Below are 19,204 nucleotides of genomic sequence, written 5' to 3'. Positions count from 1 at the left end.
ACCACATCCTGCGGCAAGGAGTTCCACAGACCAACCACATGCTGAGTGTGGAAGAATACACACTCACACACACACATGCACGGGAAGGATAAATTTGTTAGATTGTCTGAACTGTATCACTATATTAGTGGCTCAGATGGAAACAATACCACATCCTGACTCCACTCTCCTAATTTTCCACACTAATTCTTTCTCAGTAATTCTGTCTTAATACAAATCAGCCAGCAGAAGGGAAAAGAACAATAACTTTTCTTGTTACGAATTCAAATGAACAAGTGATGCAGTCCAAATGAAATAAAGTCAGATTTGGAGAGCGTCCAAGTATGGGAATGCTTAGGAGAGCAATACGTTCATGTAAGCAGTTGCTGTTTCACAAGGTTAACTCCAGCAGATGATATCGGGCATCTATAAATTTAATGGCAGATCATATTTACTATTATAATCTTCTTTAAAAACTGCAATGTGGTTTGCAGTAAAATTTCTAAACCTTGGACATAACGCTCTGGAAACTTTCCCTACTCAAATTGGAGCGTATGCAATGGAATGTGAAGCACAAAGGTTCTTGTGGACTGTGTTCATCGATGGAATTCCTTCAGAAAAAAATTAAAGCTCATCCACTCAAATGGTTCACAAAAGGCAGATTATTTCATCACACTGATTGAAGGTAGAATGGATAAAACTACATTTACCAGCCACATTAATTAGGAAATGCTTCAAACATAATTCTGAAAGATTTTAGCTTGTTCCCTCCCATTCAAGAACAGCATGAACATGTAACCACCAAGGCTGCATTTGTGTTACCAAAGCTTCCTAAAAGACATACAGTAATATATCATTCTAAGGAAAATAAATTAGCTGAGCCCACAAAATAGAAAATAGTAAAAGCTTCTGTGCAATTAATGTCTCAGTAATTTAAACATTTGTTATGAGCTCTGACATGTGTTAATGGAAATTGCTCCGCTGAGTTCCTGAATTTAGCATGCCCTCCATTCACACTCTCTAAATGCGTAGGTTGGGCTTTTATAGTATCAGCACATCTGTACCTGAGGCAAAAAACTCAACACCAGTGCTTTAAGCAAAAGCCTCCTGAGGTTGATAAAATCCTGCAGTAGACACTGTCAACTAAATTTACAATCCAGGTGCGTGGATTAATCCAGCATCATCCTTGAATAAATGCTATAGTCATTATTCCAGGAAAAACAAAAAGGCCTGAGGCCTTTTGTATTTGTGTGCCTGTGGACCTAGTCCTATCCAACTTTCCAGCACTGATGCATTGGTAACAGAGCCCTGAGGAAAGGGAAAAAACATTCCCTTACCTTGAGGATGCCTCTGTGACTGCCTCCCCCCACTGCAGGATGCAATGCACACCCTGCTGGCATAGCTGCATCAGTGCTGGGAAGTTGGATAGGATTGGGCCCTCAAATGCTAAGATAGTAATCCCATAAAGTGTGAAGATGAATATTTTTTGACAAACTGCTCCAGTGTTTTATAAGGTTGTCAAATGCCAGCTCCTGAAAAACTAGAACTTGAGGAAACATGGAGATGAACCTCTGTGAGTGATCTGAGTGTACTGGTAGGTTCATATAGGTCCCTGAGATCATATAAACCATTTCTGAGTCAGGTCACCTTAGTTCTGTTCAGCAGTGATTCTCACACATTTAGCACCAGGACCCACTTTTTAGAATGAGAATCTGTCAGGGTCTACTGGAAGTGATGTCATGGCTGGAAGTGACATCATCCAGCAGGACAACTTATATCAATTCTAGGCTGCAATCCTACCCACACTTACCCCAGGAGTAAGTCCCATTTACTATCATTGTTAAAAGCATATACATAGTAGCTTGTTCAAAGTACAGGTCTGTAGCATTTCCCCAAGTGCAGTCACAGGCCATGGGAGCATCAAGCTCACAACCCACCTAGTGGGTCCTGACCCACAGTTTGAGAAACATTGCTGTACAGTATACAATATTCTGCTTTGCTGCCAAGTTAAAATTGCTTAGTCCAAGCCTAACTAACAATTTATTCTCCACAAACTTTAACTCTCGCCCCACCTATATCTTTCTTCCCTTAAAACACACACACAGAGAGAGAGAGAGAGAGAGAGAGAGAGAGAGAGAGAGAGAGAGAGAGAGAGAGAGAGAGATGTTTAGGAAAATGTTTGCTCCCTCAGCACATTCTGTGCAATTCTTCCCTCCCCTAAATACATTAATCCAGCATCATCCTTGAAAAAATGCTACTGTCATTATTCCAGGAAAAACAAAAAGGCAGCTAGACAAAAGCCACTGTAACAATTTGATTCAATTTTGAAATCTGAATTTATTTTTATTATAAATAAAAATAATATACTAATTTTAGAAGTTATAAACAGGTATAAAAATCTTCCTCACTGCAAGAACTATGGGGCAAATTTCCCATTTATGCACATTGTCATCTGAGGTGTGAGCTGTGGTGCCTGCAAAGGGGATTCTTTGAAAAGTGGCATTCATACCCATAAAGCTTTACATCTGAAATGAGCATTAAGTAGCAACGTTATTGAACAAATGTGTCCCATTGCTAGATAAATGCCAAGGTGTGTCCTCTCCAAAGAGCCTGACATTCATGTCTGGCAGTCATTTTTTGCAATGACTTTATTCTTATCTGACCAACTGATTTATGAGGACTAACTGTCAGCAGGGTAGTTGTGACATTTCTTTCATTGTTTCCTCAATATAAAGCTGCTTTCTTGTTGCCTAATAAATTTCTGAGTCATTCAGATATGAACTTTTATGACAAGATCGTTTTAAAAGTCTCTCATAAGGAATGTTGTACTTCTATCCAGTGTACAGTACATATACTTGTGGAATGGGATGCTGAGTGGGGGAAGAGACTTAGGACCCAATGCTATCCAACTTGCCTCCTCTGATGCAGTCCTGCAAACAGGGTGTGCACTCATCCTGTAGCAAGGGGGCAGTCACAGAGGTCTCCTTAAGGGAATACTTGCTCCCTTACTTCGGGGCTGCATTGCAACTGCATTGGTGCTGGAAAGTTGAATAGGATTGGGCCCTTAGATGGCAGGGATGGCTGGCAGGAGCATGAGGCAACAGATTTGGCCTGTGCAAAGTATCTGGAGATCAATCGGTATCATATAGGGAGGGGCATTGGAACTGCAAGGAAGTCCTGCTTAGGCCAAAGGATAGCGAGTGGGCAGCTGAAGACAGCAGTCATGTTGCTAAAGGTATTTTACCAGATGTGGAAAGTACATTGAATTGGGATGATGAGAGATACTTTTAGAATTCAATTGCTATCCTTCTACAGACACCCCCTTGATGATTTATCAGTTAAAAGTTATACGCATCTTGGACATCTACTGGGTGGGGAATTTGGCCCTCTGCCCCTGCTTTAGACATTGCACCAGGAACAAAATTAAACAGAAGAGTCACAAGCGGCATATATAGTTGCTTACAACCTCCACATAGCCCCTTTAGCCATAGATTATACCTATTAATGCCTCAAATTCCATACGTGACCCTTATAAATGATGTCAGTGGAGATAGTCTTGACAGTACGCTAGCAGTCTCATCAATAATGGCACATTTATTCTTCTAAATTTCAAATTCCTGAGGAGACAGGCATTACTGTATTTCTCTTTCATCCACTATTCTATGCTGTTAACACTTGAACAATTTTGACACAAAGTTGCTTTGAGCAATAGAAAACAGATGCCAGAGAACATGCATTAAAATATTCCACTTAATCAGTTCCAGTCATATAAATTACTTACCTCAGCTCCTAGCACGAGTTCTTCCCTGGGACTATGGAAAAGATACTGGTATAATGCATAATGCTGGAATAAGCTGAAAGACACAAGGGAAAAAAAAATCCCTTTAGAAAATATAAGTTAAGAGCACTCTGAAGGGTACTTGGTAGGGGTACCTGGGTACTTGGAAAAACTGAAACTCAGCGGGCAGCTACCAGAAGCATGAACTTCTCAACATTGGAATACTCTGCCCAGAGAGATGCAACAGGCCCCCATTATATTTTAGATGTCAAATGAAAACCTTGCTAGGCACAACCTGTATATGAAAAGCCCTGCTGGATCTGGTCAAATGCCGGTCTAGTTCGGCATTGGGAAGCGGTCTAGTTCGGCATTGGGAAGCGGGAGAGAAAACAATAATACTCTTCCATGGTTGCTCCCCTGTGGTATTTAGATGTATACCATCTCCAAACCTGGTGGTAGCCTATAGCCATAATGGCTAATGGAAATTGACAGACTTGTCCCCCATTGTCTAGTCCAATGGTTTTGAAACTTTTTCTCACTGGGATGCACTTTTTAGAATTATGATCTGTTAGGACCCACTGGAAGTGATGCCATTAACCTGGAAGTGATGTCATAGCCAGAAATGACATCATCAAGCAGGAAAATTTAACATCCCCCATATGACAAAATCAAATCAAGTAGGTAAATAATTAAAAGTTTACAATAAGTATAAGTTTAAAAATTTATTAAAAATAAAGAAGAACCCTCCTAACCTTCCCAAGCAGTTGCTGATCTGTTTCAAAGATCAGTGATCTTTCAGAGATCAGTGATCTGTTTCAGAGATCAGCTATGTGAAAAAATTCTTCCTTTTCCTAGTCAGTCTCACTGGATGATCCCTGAATCCAATATCCAGAGAGTATGGGGGACGGACGGACCTCTCTCTACCAGTGTCTATGCAAATCCTAACACAAGTAGCTAATCCAAGGATGTATTCTTCAAAATCTAGAAGGGATCAGTGCACTAGAGTTTCCATAATATTACCTATGAACTTACGTAATCTGAAATACTTCTAATAAATATACCTTACTTTCACAGATTTTTCAAGTAATTGTCCTTGTTACTTTTCCCAGTGATCATTCCTTTCTACCATATTTCATCTGTTGAAGAATGTTACACAGTCATGTCCATAGCAACATGAAAATGTTATGACATCAGAGAGTATATAGGTAGTTGCAGCTGGAGCAAGACCAATGAGAGAACAATTATCTCACTTGGAAGTACAGATGGAAGCAATGTGGTAGTCACAGTGAACCTTTGAATTTTTATCCATACTACTGGCCAATAACAAAATAAACCTTGCAATCAAACTGCCTACTTCACTGTCAGAAAGAAAATGCCACCTTTGCTACAATAGCCTTTACTTTGCTACACCTTTACTTACAAGATAAGTAATCAGCAGTAGCTAGAAAACATCTACATTTTTTTCTCAGTGTCTAGTCTTCTACAAAGAGAGTGCAAATATTTTGGATGCCAACATAGCCTGCTGGACACAACTTATCCAAAGACTTCTCCATAAGTCATGCTTCAGAACAGGATACAGCAGGGGTGCCCAAACCCTGGCCCGGGGGCCACTTGCGGCCCTCAGGGGCTCCCAATCTGGCCCGTGGGAAGCCCCCAGTATCCAATGAGCCTCTGGCACTCCGGAGACTTGCTGGAGCCCGTGATGGCCCGATGCAACTGTTCTCAGTGTGAGGACGACTGTTCAACTTCTCTCCTGAGCTGTGAGATGAGGGCTCCCTCCACTACTTGCTGTTTCACATCTGTGATGCAGTAGTGGCAGCAAAGGAAAAGCTAGCCTTGCTTTGTGCAAGGCCTTTTATAGGCCTTGAGCTACTGCAAGACCTTCATTCATTCATATAAGTTCCATCTCTGATATATTCATTTATGTAAATTTATTCAAATTTTAAATGTAAATTAATTTTTTCCCTGGCCGCCGACATAGTGTCAGAGAGATGATGTGGCCCTCCTGCCAAAATGCTTGGATGCCCCTGGGATACAGTAAAGGCAGCATGCACTGCGGTGATTGATGCTTGTTATTAAAGAGATTTTCTAATGGTTTGCCAGTGCTCACAAGTAAGAAGGAAAATAGAGAGATATAGAGGAAAAGGAACAAGAGAAAAGATCTCATCAGGTATTAGAAAACAGCTTGTTGAAATGAACCCAATATTTTAAAGCAGCGATTTTCAACCTTTTTCATCTCATGGCACACTAACAAGGCCACTAAAATTGTCAAGGCACACCATCAGGTTTTTTACAATTGACAAGGCACACCATGCTGCCAGTGGGGGGCTCACATCCCCATTGGCCCTACTAATAAATGACCTTCCCCCAAATTCCAGTAGCACACCTGTGGACCACTCGTGGCACACCAGTGTGCCACGACACAGTGGCTGAAAATGGCTGCTTTAAAGTGTAAAAAAACTTTTTTTTGTGGGTATCTCACCTTAGCAGAGTGGTGCCTATTCTGTGAAGGAATTAAGCAAAATGTGCTGAGCTCTGTGGAATATCCGCATGTGGTGATGGAGCAGTGGTGGTGCAGACTCTACCGTATCCTACAGGTGAGTTTGGGGAGGTTTCCTCAGGGTAATGGGACATTTGCCCAGGGTAAGTCCCAGCAGCTGCTATGGATCAACTCAGACCTGCGCCAGCTCAATCTCTGATACAAGTCCGAGTTGATCTGAGTAGACAGATCAGGCCCAGGAAGCGGGTTTGGACTGGGTGTGTGCCAGTGTGGAACCTTCCCTCTCCTAGGCTCAACTCGCCCATCCCCTATCACAGCTCCTTCCAGTTCCATCCACCGTTCTACCCCCTGTTCTGGGTTTATCTGCTCCAGCAGGCCTTCTGAGGTCCACCAGTGCATGTGGGAAGACTCCGGCCTTCCTGCCGGCATGCTAGCAGCTTGTACTGGCATCCAGCACTTTATGGCTGCTTTTCAGAAGCGGGTGCTGTCAGAATAAGTGTTCCACTGGTTCGGCAGCCCAACAGTTAAAAAATGCAACACAACGGAAATGGCTTGACATCGCTGTAAGAATGATTTCTCATTGATTGATTTTATGTAAGCCACACTGGGAGCCTTGTTGGCTGAAAAGTGGGGCACAAATGCTTTAAATAAATAACAACACTGGCCATTTCTGGCAGACAGAAGCCCTGTTTTCCTTGTGTAGTTGGATAGAGCATCTGGATTTAGGCCATATCACAGGTGGAGACAGTATGCAAAGTAACTACTACCTTGGTTCCCACTGACCTTAATCTGGTCACATTTCTATCAAACTATGTAGCTTGTGCAACACGTGTATTTCCCCTCCAAAATAGTACAGGTTTTCTTGTTTTAGGACACAGTAGAATATGCCTGACATTTCTTTCTGTTGTTACTGATAGATTTTTGGCATGACAAATGATTACAGATATGAACCAAGTTAAGGGTAGGGCTTTTTATGACACCTTGCAAGTATCTGGAAGTGATTAATGCCGACATATTTTTCAAGCTTAACTGTTTCCTGAAAGAAAATGTCAAGCAATACGATGATGACTGCATGCCCCAGGAGACAAGATGAAGTGGGGGGGGAGAAGCAGAACCTGTCATAATTTGCCTGGCTTGAAAGCATAATCAGAGCTGCTGTATGGTTTATTCCCTGTATTGAGGAATTTGTCCTCTTTTGTATTATAGTTCTCAGGGGTTTATAAATCAAATTCCTCCACTAAAGGTGGTCATAAGAACTAAAACATGAAATACTTTGAGGACAATAAATACCTCAAATCTCATAGAAAAATATAGAGAGATGGTTGACGTGCAAGTGAGGAAGAAAGTCCATCTGATTTTTCCTATAGACTCAACATTCCCCTCCAACACACCCATCCAATTGCACTGTTTATTCTTTAAGGAATATTAAAGATTCAGTCCAAATGCACGGAAAAAAACAGAGTGCAGCTGGCTTGCCTCATACATAGCTGAAAAACAGACAACTACTTGCAGTTCATAAAGAGACAAGTACGTACTGACTGGCCCAATTATACTTTATTGATATTATATTTTACTGACTTTACTGATACTCTGGAGTTCACAGGTTTTTGTAACCATAGACACTGTCCAAGGTTACAAGGGTACAAGAGTGTGCAAGTGTGCCTTGCACCCAGTGTTGACATGCTCTCTAGATCTGCCCCCTCAAGGCACCCAGTATGGAGTAATCTGGATGCTCCAATTAGAAAGGCTTGGGTTCAAATGTGAAAAGATCAGAAATACAGGCTTAATTCCCAAGGGTTTAAATATACCCAGAACTTTTTCCTTTCCAAAGGTACATCTTCATGCAATATCAAAAACTGCTTTTTGAACTTTCCTCCACTTCAGATGAGGTTCACTGTACAGCACGGAAGGCTGCTGATCAAGAAACACGTCCAATTCTTCCTTGGGTGTGTGGAACTAATGCAGTTGTTTAGAAACAACTCATAAATTTCCTGCGTCTGCAAATTTACAGCCCAATCCTGAGCTGCCCAGAGCGTGCAGCTTCGGCAGCACCGAAAATGGCTGCCACCAGATCCTGCGCACCTCAGGCTACCGCGGGTGGCACCTCGGGAGAAGGGGGCTTTCGTCCCCTTCTCCTGGGTAAGGGAAGTAGCCCCGCAATGGGGCTACTCACTTTTCCACCGACCAAAAGGTCAGCGGTAAGGTAAAGGCCTTCATGTAGGGCGCCAAGCCCGACACGAACTGACAGGATCCAGTGGAGTGGAGCTCCAATGGACCCGCCTCTCTGCCTCCTCCTGTCACGCCTCCCGCCCGCCCTCTCCCCACTTCCTGCCTCCCCTTCACGCCTCCTCCCAGCCCTCTCTCCGCCCTCCGCCTGCCTCCCCTCTTCCCAGAACTCCTCCTCCCCTTCCCCGCTTACCGTGTCGTGGCTAGCTAGTGCTGGGCTAGTGCTGGCCCCGGGTGAAGCCTCACAAATGTGCCTTGTGGTACGTTTGCGGCAGTGCGTGCTGACAGGAAGCTCAGGATTGGGTTCTTAATCAACTACTTAACTGGGGAAAATTGAGGATTAACTGATGAAGATTTCTTTTACCAAATGCCATCCCTATGCTCTATACCAGGGGTCAGCAACCTTAAACATTCAAAGAGCCATTTGGACCTGTTTTCTGGAGAAAAGAAAACCTCGGGAGCCACAAAACCCTTTTGACATCTAAAATGAAGATAACACTGCATATATAGTTTTTTTTACCTTTATGCTATGTATAAAAAAACTATAGTATGTTGCATTTTTGAAATGAACTGCTACAGAGAAAACAATATGTAACATATTTTAATGTTACAAGATCACCATAACCTTAAATTTAGAATTACATATAAAAAAACGAAAAAGCTAAAATAAAATACATTTAAATTAAATACTAATTTATTTTCCCAGGGCCTGCCCTAGCCAATTTGGTGCTATAGGCAAGACTTGGACTGGTGCCCTCCCTAGCAGAAAATCCTGACCAACAGTAAATAGTCATCTTTGTGTTTTTTCCACAGTAATGTAAAAGAGGAACAATGAAATACAAAATCTAATGACTAGTATTTTTCAATACAATAAAGAGATTTATAGTTATTACGCCCCCTTGTATGTCCCAATTTATAATGCACTCACCTCTTGTATATGCAACTTTTATAATGTGCTCCCCTCTTACAGGTCCCATTTTTATAATGTAGCCCCTTCTTGTAGCTCCCTTGTAGGTGCTGGGGCACCTTTCTTATGAGGAAAGGCTAAGACATTTGGGCCTCTTCAGCCTAGAAAAGAGGCGCCTGAGGGGGGATATGACTGAGACATACAAAATTATGCAGGGGATGGACAGAGTGGATAGAGAGATGCTCTTTACACTCTCACATAACACCAGAACCAGGGGACATCCTCTGCCTGTCTCCTCAGAAGTTAGCCCCAGTAGAGTGAACGGGGCTTCCTCCCAGAGAAGTGTGGACAGGCTCCTCTGCCTGTCTCCTCAGAAGTCAGCCCCAGTAGAGTGAACGGGGTTTCCTCCCAGGGAAGTGTGGACAGGCTCCTCACCCTGTTTACTCAGAAGTCAGCCCCAGCAGAGTGAACGGGCTTCCTCCCAGGGAAGTGTGGACAGGAATGCAGCTCACCTCGCTCCTTCCTGCCCATCGCCTCAGCAGCACTGCGTCTCCCGCGCTTCTCCAACCAGCCTCGCCTCTTCCGTTCAGCCCCCTGCCCGCTGCAGGGTGAAGGAAGGAAGAGCGCAGGGAAGAGATGCCCGGCTGTCGTCCCCCCCCCCCCGCACCTGCTTGCAGTGGGGCGCGGAGAGCAGGTCCAGGAGAGCGCTGCTGCCCCTGCCTGCCTGACAAGGAAGGAGCTGCTGTGCGCACGGGGGGGGGGCGCTTTGCAGGGAAGGAGCTGCAGGGAAGGAGCTGCAGCATTGCAGGGAGGAGTGGCGCCCCGCACTCACCAGCAGCCAGCACCCGCAGCACATTGCGGAGTGAGGAGCCCTCGGGGCTGGGCTGGCTGGGCGGAGGCCAAGGGGAAGGCGCCCCGCTTCCAACCCCCACTGGGGAGCCGCATCAGAGGACTGAAAGAGCCGCATGCAGCTCTGAAAACACAGGTTGCCGACCCCAGCTCTATACATTTAGAGTCACGTTTGCACAGGACTCCTGTATTATGAGAACTAGAGTTCAATCCTAACATCACCACAGGCCGGTGCAGCCCTCTCTGCGCTGGCTCACAGTGTAGCAAATCTCCTGTAAAGAATACTTGTGACTACTTGTGAGCTGGCAGCTCCAGCTGTAGGCCTGTGCTGGCCTACTGGTGCTGCACCCAAGAGCAGTGCTGGCTGGAGCAGGTAAGCATGCACCAACTGGTGCAGGACCATGGGCAGGGTGGCAAGGAGCTGATGTTTCTGAGTGGACTGGGGAGGGCAGAACAGTGGGAACAGTTTAGGCTTGGGCTGCCCATGCCCAAGGCAAATGGTCTTCACCTTCTATCTGTGAACCCCACAGAGGCTCTGAAAGTTAGGGTACCTGTTCAGTTTTAGACTATCAGGTAGGGGAGGGAGAGAGAGAGAGAGAGAGAGAGAGATTTTGAGCTTTTAGGTGGCAGCACAGTTTTTTCTACTCCCTTGAGAAGGTCCCCCCCCCCACATAGTAGGGGCACCACACTGGAAAATTTTTTTTTAGCCTTTTTGTGTGCTTGTGGTCCGATAGCCCAAAAATGAATTTTTCCTTTAGCTCTGGAGATTCATGGAGGTTTACAACAATAAAATTTGTCAAAACAAAACAAAACCCTAAGGAAAACCACCACTATCTCTGCTTTTGTTGTTGTTGTCCTTGTCCTCCACCCTGGAGTCCTTAAACATGAAAAGTATGTTGGCAATCCTGCATATGTTTTTGTCTGCTGAAAAAGATGGCAAGTACGTTAACCTGTAAGCACTTAATGGCCCACTTATCAGCATATTTATCAGAGTGCTTCTTAAGAATGTAGATACGAGGTAAATACCTGATCTTCAAATAGTTGATTATAGCCTTGGCTTGGTCTACAGTGAAGAACTCAAACCCACCACTTTGCTCTGTATTACACTGTCCAATGCCAGCCACTGCGCTTCCAAGTTCTTGGATGTTCTCTTCTAGCATCATTTGTTGGGCTGCAATGCAAACCAGAAAAATGAAAAAACTTACCACATTTTGTACTGACATTCAGATTTTAAACCACAGATGGGAATCCTCCCTATAATTTAAGCAATTGCTACTGGCTGAAAAAGCAAGGGTCACAAATGTTTTACACGCAAAGTAGGGAGCTAGTTTAGCTAGAGAACTTCCTTACAGTCTCTGATCTCTGGGTCCTTACAGTCTGCACTGCAATCTTGATCTAGGTCATACACACCCGCTTCAACTGTTATTAAGGGCAAAAAGAACAAACATGCAAGGGTGAAAATCATGTGCTTCCTAGAACATGTAGTTTGGCACCAGAGCAAAACTTGATGTGCTCCTAAATGTGCAATTAATGTGTGGGGGGGGAGGTGATTTTTTTTTAAAATGATTATGCACAGGGGAGAACAGTGTGGTCAAACCATGGCGGTGGGTAGGGGGTTTTTAGTACTTGGTTGCCACTGTGATTTTAATCCCAATCATGTTTTCTCTGTGGACTATTTTCCACTGAAAGTCAATTGATGTTTTTAAAAACTAACTAAATTGTGTGTGGGGTGGGAAGACTGCAATCAAGTTCAAAACTGCAGTGGGGCAAGATTCTAAAATCTACCAGCTCTACCCCTAGTTTGACTGCCTCCCAGCATGCTATTTCTAAAGAAAATGTGCCCCTCCCCCATCAGACTACATCGTGCATTTAGGCACACATCTAGCTTGCTCCTTTAAACAGCAAGAAGCCATGCTCAAGTCTATGCAATATGCCAGCGATTTTCAACCTTTTTCAACTCATGGCACACTGACAAGGCACTAAAATTGTCAAGGCACACCATCAGGTTTTTGATAATTGCCAAGGCACACCATGCTGCCAGAGGGGGCCTCACATCCCTATTGGCCCTACTAATAAATGACCTTCCCTCAAATTCTTGTGGCACACCTGTGGACCACTCGTGGCACACCAGTGTGCCACGGCACAGTGGTTGAAAATGGCTGCAATAAGCTGTTGAACATATGAACACTGAAACTGCTGACTCTCTGGTTGTTCTTTAATCCCCTGAGCTATAATATAATCTTCTCTAAAAATGTTTAATTGCACGAGTGAATTCTAACAGAAATGAAATGTACAACCTGCTGAGGCTCGGGGTGCTAAGAAATAAAAACAGATCTGAAAAGCAAACACTTCCAACAAAACATTAATTACTTTATGAAAATGCTCAAATGGAAAACTTAAATTAAACAAGATGCAACAAAACTTACAGTCAAGGTTTTCCAACAGCAAATTTAAGAGAGTCAAGAATCCTCCAAGTTGCACAGGTGTGAAGCCCAACGCTTTAGCCCAACAAAATCCTGACACATAATAATCCAACAACACAGCTTCCTTCAAAATTGTTTTATGTTCTTTCAAATTCAGAAATACTTCCAAACTTCTGCGGTTAAAAAAATTGTGATTACCCAAAAAAAAAGAACATTAAACTAAGTTAGACAATGGAACTAAGACAATCCAGCCTCTTTCACCCTCTAATACTTTTAAAAGAAAAGGTTAATCAGACAGATGATGTAATCTGTGTAAGTCCTGCTATACCTGAGAATGCACTACCATGTGATTCCACTGAACACGGTAATGTAAGTGCTGCACCACAGGCTCAGGCCCAATTTCACAGAAGCAAGCTTTACAGTGCAACCATATGCATGTTTACTACAAAGTCCCACTGTGTTCAGCAGAGCTTACTTCCAGGTATGCAAGCATAAGATAGTGTTACTAATTATAATTATTGTAACATTTTTCTGTTAGCTTCCCTGAGCTTAGGAAGGACAGATTTAAGTCAAGAAAATTAATGTTGATGTTTGTACAGACCTCTTAAGCCCACAAGGGAACTAATACCAACTAAAGTCTCTTATTAAGCACAAGAAGATGAGAGCCCAGGAATGACTTCTGGTCAGATGGTCCTAAACAACAACAGAATTCTGCTGGTGTGGACTTTCAAAAGAATTTGGCCAAAACTGATATACAGGTGGGTCCTTGGTATCCACTGATTAGACTCAGCACTGATACTGGGGTCCACCTTTAAAAACTTTGTAACAAGGGGGGGGGGGGGAAGCACCAAAATCCAATTTCCTACTTTCACCCTGTTAAACCGCACTGGTTGCAAGGGTTAAAGATAGTTTTGAAGATGCATTTCCAGGTTTCATGTTGCCCAGAATACATTGGTATAGACGCTATACAGTGTTCAGTTGCTAGATGGGGTGAATAATGGAATCTAATGGAAAGATTTCATTCCATTTGATTCCATTATTTACCTCATCTACTGGCTGAATGTGGTAAAGCTTCTATACCAATGCATTCTGGGGTGACAATGGAGGAGCAAGAAACCTTGGCCTTTAAAGCTATTTTTCTACTGACTTGGTATCCACTGATTTTTTAATCCACTGGGGGTTCTGGAACGGAACGCCAGTGGAGAACAAAGTACGACTTGTAAACCACACAAATAATCATCGAAACTGTGGATAATAACAACAGCAATATCTATCTATATTTAGGAGAAATTCAGCAGACTTACTTTTGAACTCCTGCAACATCTTGTTCCAAGAGACTGGTAATTTGGGGAAGGGATAGAAACTTCCAAGCCATTGCATCTTCCTCTTTAGTAATGTTTTCTTCTTCCTGTACCTGGACAACATCATTACATTAGAGTAGCATTGACAAGTATGACATATTTCATCTGAAGGATCTTTTTCTATCAGTGTGTAAAGAGAAAGGATGGCTCTGGCAACATTGACATTGGTTGACATGGGACAGGAAGGATAATAGGTAGATCAGACATTAATTTGTTTTACACTTGCAAATGAAGCGCTTCTGTGCGATGCAGAGATTCTAGGCTACACTATGTTAGATAATAACCAAGTTGTAAACTAGGTGTTTCTTAAAGTAAGGATTTAGGGATCATCAGAGATCTTTAACAACAAAACAACAAACTACAACAGTATTAACAACAACAGCTGTTGCACTTGCACTTTACTGCACTTGCTAGCAGATCCTTAGAACCCCAATGAAAATAAAGGACAAGACCGAAGAACCAGAAACTTCAAATTCCCACCCTATGTTATGCTGACATTTTTGAAAAACAGTGGTCAAATTAGCTGCTAATTTGTTGCCAACAAGTAACCCTGTTGGGGCACAATCCTAACTAGGTCTACTCAGAAGTAAGTCCTATTTTGTTCAATGGGGCTGACTCTAAGGAAAGTGTGGTTAGAATTGCAGCCCCAGACACTGGCCTGTGGGAGGTGGGGGTCTCCTCTAAACCCATAAAATAAGAAAGAGTTAAAGAAAATGCTTTCACAGAGCTGCCCCTTACTTTTTTCTCAGTTCCCTCACCTGCTTCTCTGTTTCATTGTTGCTTTCTCAGCCATCAGCATCAGTAGCCACTCCCACTCTCAGTAGCCTTCCTCCTCAACCCTCCCCCATGCCATCTTGGGTAAGCAGAACTCAACAGGTAGTCAGCATGAGTGTTCCCTAACTTTTCCCTGACAAAGTATTACTTCTGCCATTGACATCAGCAGCCTCACAGTCCCACTCCTAGCAGCTTCCATAATCACCAGTTGTTAACATGGGTGATTGCTGACTTTTCCCCTAACTCATACCAATCCCATTGTTTCCTATTCAGAAAGCTGTTTTAATTTACGCATTTTAAAGATACGCACCATTTTCTAAAAACTTAACCCCCATGTAAATTGAAAGCTGCCTGTAATAGCCCACCCAAAACCTACACACAGTCTCCCCTTGCTATCTTTCTTTCTCCTAATGGAGGAACAACTGAAATATTTGCCTAATATATCAAAATACATCAGCCAAGCCCTACAATAAAGAATATGTATACATTATATATTTAATTTTTTAAAAAACCTCTTTATTACAAATAATGAAAATAATTTTGCCAATGCCTTCAGTAACAGACATAGTGAACTCAGAAAATGTTTTAAACTTTACAGTTCATTCAGAGAGGACTTAATATCATGGACCTACTAGAGAGTGTTTTAAATATGCAGATCCATCAAATTATTCTAAGGTAAGTCAGGCAACACCCAAAAGGATCTTCCTCTTCTTTCAAAAGAGAGTAACATACTTTTGGGCAAAGGTATCAATCAATCAATCAATCAATCAATCAATCAATCAATCAATCAATCAATCAACAGTATTTATATACCGCTTTTCAACTAAAAGTTCACAAAGCGGTTTTCAGAGAAAAATCAAATAATTAAATGGCTCCCTGTCCCAAAAGGGGCTCACAATCTAAAAAGATGCAAATGAATACCAGCAGACAGCCACTAGAACAGACAGTGCTGGGGTGAGGTGGGCCAGTTACTCTCCCCCTGCTAAAAAGAAGAGCACCCACTTGAAAAAGTGCCTCTTGCCCAATTAGCAGGGGTTACCCAATTACCCAATTACCAGGGGTACCCTGCTAATGATACCCAAGGTATCATTGTAGCTAGACAATCTTTATGTACTACATTCCATGTTTTTTAATAGGGTGCCATGTTCCAGAAGAAATAACTCTTATGGCTGCCAGCTGCAGCTCTTTGCAACAGTTGAAATCATGTCCACTGTCACAAAATGGTTGCCGATAGCATGCAGAGCACTCTGTCAGTGCCAATTTGGGGATCATTGCTGCAAGAGATGACAACACTCCCCATCTGTCGCCAGTCCTGTTCACAGTTGCTGGAGCAGGTAAGGCTGTAAGGGGAGGGGGGAGGGGTGAAACAGGGTGGGGGGCCAAAACAGTGCCAGGATATGAATTGGGGCGAGGAGGCTGCAGGAGGGGTGGATCTGGTGGTGACGGCACACACCAGATCCTGTCCTCCTTTTATGTAGCCTCCCTGTCCCTTTCTTCTCAGACTTGAGCAAACTATATAGCTGACATAGGCCCAAGGAGACCCATTGAGGAGAGGGAAGTTTAGGGAGGGGTTAGGGGAGTTAAATCCCCTTCCCCCAAAGCCTCCTGATCCACCCCCCCCCCCCACTGGGTACAACATACTTCTGTTTGGCGCGGCTGCACCAGTGGTGGGGGAAGCTCTTACTCATTGCTTATGACTATCAAACAAGCATGCTTCTTTATTGTGGCAAAGAACACAACTAAACTAGAAGTGAAAAGGAACAAGAAAAAAAGTCTAGCTCCATCCCATAATATAAGGTTCTAAGGTTTAACTCTTTAATGGCCATGTTGCTTACACACTTCATTTTACTTTATTATTTTGCACAACTTTCACTGTAAGAAAAGCTTTCAAGTATATCTGGTTCAAAAATTTATCCTACACATTACTGAAATGGTATAACAGCAAACAGATACACTCTTTCTAAACATACTAATTTTAGAAAAACCTCAAAATTATCCATGCTATCACCAGGTTGCCAAAATTCAATAGTATCTATTTTTGAGCTGTTCTTCTCAAACAAGGAAGTGCACCAAAAATAGCCGTGTTGATTTACAGTTCAGCTCAGAATAGAAGTCATGTCCTAGAAGACAAAGTCAGTACAAAGAGGCCACCCCACCCCCGAGTGCTTAGAATGACAAAGAATTTAAAAAGAAATGAAAAAGTAAACTTGGATTGTAAAGCACTCCACAGAAATATAGAAAAAGCCCTCCAGCTGGGAATGCAGGTGGAGGGAAACTTGTCCGGTTCCCTGCCTGCATGACTGGTGAGCAGCTATTGGTCGGGGGAGGGGGCAAGCTGGGGCGTAGTTTAAAGGGTGGCGCCCAGCCTTGCCCAGCCTCTTTGTTCCTCGGCAGCAGTGGAAGGAGCAGCGGGAGCGACAGCATTGAGGCAATGAGGGTCCAGCCTGGCAGGCCAGAGGGGCTGGGGAGGGTAATCTGGTGACAGGGGCGGGTTGCAGCTTTCCTCTGGAAGCTGCTGCGGAGCTTTGCTGCAGATTCCCCACCAGTGCCAGGCGGCACCCACGTGGCCTTTCCATTCATTTTCTATCCCGGCTGTGCAGAAATTAACCATTTATGAATTGTGCATATTCCAAAAACTAGAAACTAAGCTGGTGAATGAACAACATTACTAATGCACATTTGATTAACAAAACCAAGTGAAACACCTCATTTGGGAGCACTGACTGTACATCCAGAAATTACTATGTCTAGAGCAGCCCTACAGGACCAATTACCCCAGTCCTCAGGTCTATGAACTGTACACCCAAACATTCACACTGGTCTCTTGCACACACACAGATTTGTACTCATTTCAATGAAAGAAATCATTCATGTACATAAACAGTTGCTGGATTAGGATAACCATTTGTCATGCATTGGATGTTGTTTTGAGTGAATAATAGCAACCTGTGTATGTCAACCATTACAGGAAAAGACACACCCTATTGCTCACCTCCACCACATGTGTGCCAGATCATTTATGAACAGCAGCCCATGCCTATGCGTGTCTATTCAGAAAGTAAGTCCCATTAGAATCAGTGGGGCTTCCTCCCAGGAAGTGTGGATAGGATTGGGCTGTAAATTAAACAGCATCAGTCCCAACACAGACTCTTGGGAGCCCTACCCTACTTACTTCCCTCTATTGCAGGGGTGTCCAAAGTTTTTGGCAGGAGGGCCACATCAGCTCTCTGACACCGAGTCGGGAGCCAGGGAAAAAAAAGAATTGATTTACATTGAAAATTTGAATAAATTTACATAAGTTTTCATAAATGAATATATTAAAGATGAACTTATATGAACGAATGAAGGTCTTGCAATAGCTCAAGGCCTATAAAAGGCCTTGCTCAAAGCAAGGCTGGCCTTTCCTTTGCTGCCGCTGCTGTATCACAGATGTGAAAGAGCAAGCAGTGGAGGGAGCTCTCATCCCACAGCTCACACGAGAGGTCAAACAGTTGCCCTCACGCTGAGAGTAGTTGCATTGGGCCAGTGCTGGCTCCAACAAATCTCCGGAGGGCCAGAGGCTCATTGGAGACTGGGGACTCCCTGAGGGCCGCATTGAGAGGCCGCGAGGGCCGCAAGTGGCCCCCGGGCCGGGGTTTGGGCACCCCTGCTCTATTGTGAGAACAGTCTGTACATCATTATCTTCTACTTCCCACTCTTTCATCGTTTGCCACTCCATGTGTCCCATATCTGCTGATGTCTTGGGAGCCTTTGGTAAGCAACTTTACCAAAAGCTGTTTGTAAGTACAAGTATAGTCCTCCAGATCGCCCCTACGTACACCCATGCTGACATTCCCAAAGAATCTAAAAGGATGGCAAGGTCTGCAGGTTGGTAACCTTCAGTCTCGAAAGACTATGGTACAAGCCTACAGCACCCGGTATTCCCAGGCGGTCTCCCATCCAAGTACTACCCAGGCCTGACCCTGCTTAGCTTCTAAGATCAGACAAGATCGGGCATGTACAGGGTAACAGTTGCAGAGACCATGCTGATTCTTCTTCCACAATATATATATTCTACATATTTAATAATTCCAGCTTTAGTAATGCTTTCCATCAATTTACCCAAGACAAGCATTAAGCAATTGGGCCTATAATTTCCAGGTTCTCCCCACATCCCTTACTATCATTTTCTATTACAATGTCTATTTTCCAATTCCCCAGAAAGGAGGCTAATTTTAGAGATAAATTGTATCTTTTAATTTTAACAATTTCACATTTGTCATGAAGCGTATGTCATTCAGATTCACTTACTTGTTAATTTTTAATTTGTCAATTAGCTCTAAAATTTCAACCTCAATTTGATGGAGCATCTCAAATGCTCTTCCCAAAAAAAGTAGCTCAGGTATGGGCATCTGCCTAACATCTTCC

General features: G+C 43.3%; 1 protein-coding gene and 1 pseudogene across 1 annotated transcript in view; both read right to left on the bottom strand.

Moving 5' to 3' along the window:
* CABCOCO1 (ciliary associated calcium binding coiled-coil 1) overlaps positions 1-18,621 on the bottom strand; it is a 69,546-nt gene extending 50,925 nt beyond the window's left edge. Inside the window, exons 1-5 of the mRNA XM_066621395.1 lie at positions 18,565-18,621; positions 13,967-14,076; positions 12,666-12,835; positions 11,266-11,410; positions 3,761-3,833 (exon numbers count right to left, since the gene is read on the bottom strand). Of these exons, the coding sequence (XP_066477492.1) occupies positions 3,761-3,833; positions 11,266-11,410; positions 12,666-12,835; positions 13,967-14,076; positions 18,565-18,621 (555 nt within the window). The remainder of the gene's footprint in view (positions 1-3,760; positions 3,834-11,265; positions 11,411-12,665; positions 12,836-13,966; positions 14,077-18,564) is intronic.
* Positions 18,622-18,699: 78 nt separating this feature from the next.
* On the bottom strand, positions 18,700-18,816 carry LOC136646629 (5S ribosomal RNA; annotated as a pseudogene).
* Positions 18,817-19,204: the final 388 nt, after the last annotated feature.

This window comes from Tiliqua scincoides, chromosome 3, assembly GCF_035046505.1.
Source record: "Tiliqua scincoides isolate rTilSci1 chromosome 3, rTilSci1.hap2, whole genome shotgun sequence".
Classification (NCBI taxonomy): domain Eukaryota; kingdom Metazoa; phylum Chordata; class Lepidosauria; order Squamata; family Scincidae; genus Tiliqua; species Tiliqua scincoides.
Note: the sequence above shows the minus strand (reverse complement) of the source record. Positions and strands in the feature narration are given on the sequence as shown.